Source organism: Apis dorsata, unplaced genomic scaffold, assembly GCF_000469605.1.
Source record: "Apis dorsata unplaced genomic scaffold, Apis dorsata 1.3 scaffold_429, whole genome shotgun sequence".
NCBI classification, from domain to species: Eukaryota; Metazoa; Arthropoda; class Insecta; order Hymenoptera; family Apidae; genus Apis; species Apis dorsata.
In genome coordinates, this window is record NW_006263682.1 from 675,754 (window position 1) to 681,104 (window position 5,351).

General features: G+C 36.2%; 1 protein-coding gene across 1 annotated transcript in view; it reads left to right on the plus strand.

The window, feature by feature from the left end:
* LOC102671864 (neuropeptide SIFamide receptor-like) overlaps positions 1-5,351 on the plus strand; it is a 13,181-nt gene that overhangs the window by 6,986 nt on the left and 844 nt on the right. The window contains exons 7-12 of the mRNA XM_031512427.1: positions 182-324; positions 1,331-1,503; positions 1,676-1,856; positions 1,998-2,101; positions 2,660-2,783; positions 3,611-3,804. Of these exons, the coding sequence (XP_031368287.1) occupies positions 182-324; positions 1,331-1,503; positions 1,676-1,856; positions 1,998-2,101; positions 2,660-2,783; positions 3,611-3,804 (919 nt within the window). The remainder of the gene's footprint in view (positions 1-181; positions 325-1,330; positions 1,504-1,675; positions 1,857-1,997; positions 2,102-2,659; positions 2,784-3,610; positions 3,805-5,351) is intronic.

A 5,351-nucleotide genomic window follows, 5' to 3' on the forward strand; every position in this document is an offset into this window, starting at 1 on the left:
ATAAAATATCGTTTGTATTTCGATGAGCGTCCAATATTGATTGTCCTAAGATTCTTACCAAAGTCCATCCTCTTGTGTGCTTTATAAAAATCAATAAATTTTTACGATGTGTGGGCATCGATTGACGCGAACACGAAGATGATTCAAAGATGATTGAAAAGAACTCCTTTATTATTTTCAGCGTGACTAATTACTTCGTGGTTAATCTGTCCGTGGCGGATCTTTTGGTGACCACGATTTGCATGCCGGTTGCCGTCAGCCAGGCGGTCTCGATGAAATGGATCCACGGCGAAATAATGTGTAAACTTTCCTTCTACTTACAGGGTAATTTTAACAACGATCTTAACAACAATCTGTCTTTCATTTTATGCCCGATTGAAATTGATTAGAATCTTTGTACGTTGTTATAAATATTTTCGTCGATTACTCTTTTGTGATATTTTTAGATACATATCCCTATTTTATCCAACTCTCACGCGGAAATGTAAGGTGACATGAATGAGAACGTCTCGCAGCTTCGAGTTGTCGCGATACGACACTCCCCCTCCCTCTTTAGGCGGCGTGGGCGATACGTACAAGAAAAGATTCACTTGGAATGTGTGCGTTCTTGCACGCACGCGTACATCCACGTTTATTGCGGTTCAATGTTTCCCTCCACAACTAGGGCTCAATTTTAATTTCTCTCTTTATCCGACGACGACCTTACCACCCACGTTCAACTACAAAGATTCAAATCCAACAAAAATTGAATGTTTTATTGAAGGATCGAATTTATGACAGACATTTATAACAGTGATTTTAAAATGACAATTTCTTTGATATATTTCTTTACGTATATTCCCCCCAATTCAAATATAGGATTAACACTAATTAATTGGAGATTCTTGAGGTAATTTCAACTTCTTTATCACTCTCTTCTTTCTCTTCCTTTTTATCATTGTCCTCTTTTATCATCCCCCTTTATCATTCTTCTTTTTTTTTTTATCATTCTCCTCTTCTTCCAAATATCCTTCAAATACGTATTATTTATCCTTGATTTATTAGAGAAATTTAATATATATATTTGCCTTTTTATACGCAATTTCATATCGTTCATTTTGAATAAATTCGACTTATTCGTCCTATATCTACGAATAAGATAATTTTTTTCGATAAATATTTGTTATATTTAACAAATTTTCGACATATGTTGCTTGAACTTTATGCATGATTGGCAATGTTTTTTGTTAATAATTTTCGTAAAGGAAAATGTTGTTTAAAATTAGTTCAAGAATCTCTAATTAACATTTTACCCTGACATGTTAATATCCACGTATTTGAAATTTCGTAGGTGTTGCGGTAGCTGCCTCGGTTTTTACTATCACCGCGATGAGCATTGACAGATATTTAGCGATAAGAAGCCCCATAGCTTTTCGACGAGTTTTCAACCGCAAGAGCACGGTCTTCGTTATCATAGCTCTCTGGGTGGTCGCTTTGATCATCTTTGCTCCTCTTCTCAGAGTGGTTAGTATTTTGAAGACGTTCTTGCCTATAAAGTACTCTTTTTACGTAAAGAGTAGCGTTCCCTCGTTTCATATTCATCTTCATCTTCATTCAGTATTAAACATCATTATTTCTCTGTCATCAACGAAAAAAGAAAATTATCGACGAATGTTTCTCACCTTTTCTTTTCCAGACATCCCTTCAGAATCCAGGTATCATGATACTCAGGAACATATCCTTTCACGGGTCGGATTTCGCGCAAAATATCTCCACCGATTTGTATTTCTACATGTGCTTGGAAGATTTCAAATCTGTGGGTATAGAGGCCCCGCTTTTTGGCACCATGTGCTTCGTGCTGGTTTACGCTATTCCCGGTAAGACCAATTAATAACAAATTCGATTGATAACAAATTCAATTCAATTCGAACGTTTCATTCCTTTCGAAACGAGGATAATCGCTTTACCATTTTTCTCAATCTCTATGCAATCCTGTTTTCTCGATTTCTATTACGTAGGATTCGTCGTGGTGCTATCGTACATCATGATGGGCCGTACACTGTGCGCCAGGAAACCGCCATTCGATTGCGACGGTGCCCAGGGAAGCGCCAGCTCGCAACAGGTTAGTTGAAACACGATAAGGAAGAATTTTGGAAACAATGATTTTGGAATTTGACAATGCAAGGATCGTTTAAAGGAAAAATCGTCTAACGCCGAAGAATTGGCGTCGTAGCAAGGATAGATACGCGCGCTTTACGAGTATTTAATTGAATACATATCTCGATCGAACGATGCCTATTAATTTTCTAACTTTGCTTCGTTAAGGCCTATTCAACGGAGGCGCGGATACGGAAATAATTAGAATTTGAGGAAAGGAAACGGTTTCGAGCGACGAGCTCGTGTATATATCGAAAGAAAAAAAAAAGAAAATTATCCTCTGCTCTTGTTGTCTCTTTTTTTATTTTTACCGTCACTTATTTGATTTTCTAACTCGTATCTTTGCTCAACAGCCGCGTTTCCTCCGTTGTAAATTTTCATTTCTATTTCTTCCCGGTTTTGTCGAAACCGGATATATCTGCTCGCCTTTGTACTCCTCTTTTCGACGATTAGACGATGAATCGATGTTGATCTAAATCTGGCCAACGTTTACAACCAAAGCGTAACTGCATTCTGTTCGCAGAGTTTCAGGCTGGTACGTGAGCGAAGGCGAATCGCTTGGATACTGCTTCTTCTGGCTGTGCTTTTTGCCCTCTGCTGGCTCCCGTATAACGTTTTAATGCTCTTAAAAGACTTGGATATAATCAGTGAGTATCAGTGAGAATCATTTATTTTATTAAAACGTGCCGGAAAATCGCCACTTCTCGGTCGATACTTGTATAAATACTAATAAAATAATAATTTAATATTTCATTTCTATTTGTTTGAAAATAATCGATTGGCTTTAACTTTAACTTTAACGCTTTCATACTTTCGTTGAATTCGTATCAGCGAAAGAGCGAAAGATCATCGAACACGTTGCTTTATCATTCCTTTAGAAATCGAATTTCGATATAAAGCCACGATATTGCAACGTTTTAATGCTCTTAAGAGACTTGGATGTAATCATTTTTTATAAAACGTGCCGGAAAATCGCCACTTCTCGATCGATACTTGTATAAATACTAATAAAATAATAATTTAATTCTATTTCTCTTTGTTTGAAAATAATTGACTAGCCATATCAACAAAAGAGCATGATCATCGAACATACCGCTTCATTACTCGATTCCTCTAGAAATCAAACCGACGAATTTCGATATAAAGCCTTCAAATTGTAACGTTTTAATGCTCTTAAGAGACTATCAGTGTAATGTAATCAGTGAGTAATCATTCTTTATAAAAATGTTGGAAAATCACTATTTCTCGATCGATACTTGTATAAGTACTAATAAAATACTATATTAATTTAATTCCATTTCTCTTTGTTTGAGAATGATGGACTAAGCTAACTTTAACTTTAACACTTTCACCCTTTCGCTGAACTCGTATCAGCGAAAGAAGACGTGGTCATCGAACACATAACTTTATCACTCGATTCCTCTAGAAATCGAATCAACGAAGATTTCGATATAAAACTGGAAATTGTTCGCAGGTGTGAGAGGGACAGAGAACGGAGAAGCGGAAGGGTGGAACAATGCTTTCTCCTATTGCCTGTTTCTAGGACACGCGAATAGCGCATTGAATCCCACCGTGTATTGTTTTATGACCCGTAATTTTCGTCAGAACGTGACTGAGATCCTCTGCTACAGTCCCTGTGGGCTTACACGTGGAACGACTCATCGAAGGGTAAGTTTCCTTGATCCCCAATCATGTACCGATTATACCGTGTAACGATTTAAAAAAAAAAAACAAATCTTTTGTATCTATCTCGTGAAGAGATTAACATCGAAATTGTTAATTTATTCCACAGACTTCTTTAGAAATGGAAAATTACTTTTAAACGTAGCGATATTTTTTCTTTTTTTTTTTTTTAAGATGTAACAAATTTACAAACATATGTACACATATGCGTAAAGTGCAATTGATGGTGCGTACATATGTTGATGAAAACGTTTCTATGTCACGCTTTGGCTAGAAACACGGAAATTAAAAAAGTCAGTCTCGAGTTTCTTTTTCTTTTCCTTCCTTCTTTTTTTTTTTTCAATATTTCTAATCAATATCGCGTTCGAACTCGATATTGAAACGGTCGCAAAAAAAGGCTCGCCTCTAAGTTCGACGATCTCCCTCAAGGGTTTTTCGATATTTGGCGACACGTGGCCTGAAATCGAAGTGGCATTCGTCTTTAACGTTACCTGAAAAAGATCGACGATACGAGATCGGACAGTCGTGGAGAAAATAAAAAAAGGAATCCTCTACGTCTGGAATTTGTACGCGACGTATCGCAATTTATCCGATTAACGAATTCCAATGATAAATTCTTCAAGCGTTCGAAAAATCATAGCGTGACACATCCTCTTGGATTTACCCGCGCTATTTGCGAGAATTGGCCGGGTTCCACGTGCAGCCGCACTAGTAAAATCTTTGTCGAGGAAATAAACACGGACGTGATGTATAACATATGTACACATAATTCGTTCGTAAAGTTATTCCTTTCCTCGTGTAACCGCGCTGCAGACGTACTCTCATACTCTAGATATTTGTATGTTTGTTACATTATGGATAATATTATCACGAGTATCAAAGTGAAGTTTTTGGAGAGATTAGATTTTTAGAAACTAATGTGCTACTGGTTTATTCGCTTTCAACTTTTCGAAAATAACCACAATTGACATTCATGTATCCAATTGAGCATTTGCTGAGTGAACTTCCTAACTTTCCATTACACGGGATACAAATTCGATTAACGATCTCGGTGTACACGCATCGTGTCACGGTTGGATACTATTAGAGTTCTAAAACTCTGTGTCTATAACGTTTATTTCCACTCTCTCTCTCTCTCTCTCTCTGTTTCTCGTGTAATAAATCTATTAGAAATGCGGTAACGTCGTAGATCATCAAGTAAATTCCAGAAATTGACACAAACGGATGGAATAATTTAAAAAAAGAAAAAAAAAGAAAGCAATAACGATTTCTATCCTGGAATAATAAATCTACATAAAACATTTATACACGATAACATCAGCGAATAGATTTTACAAATTGGCGCAAGCACGATGGAATTTATTAATTTAAAAAGAAAAAACGATGACAACGATAACAATTTCTTTTCTCCATAATAAATCGAATTAGAAACTACGAACTAGAAAAACGCGTATCGTGAAACGATATTATTGTTAATCAAATATTGCATAGAATCGATGGATTAATTTAAGAAAAAAAAAAAAAAAAAAGAA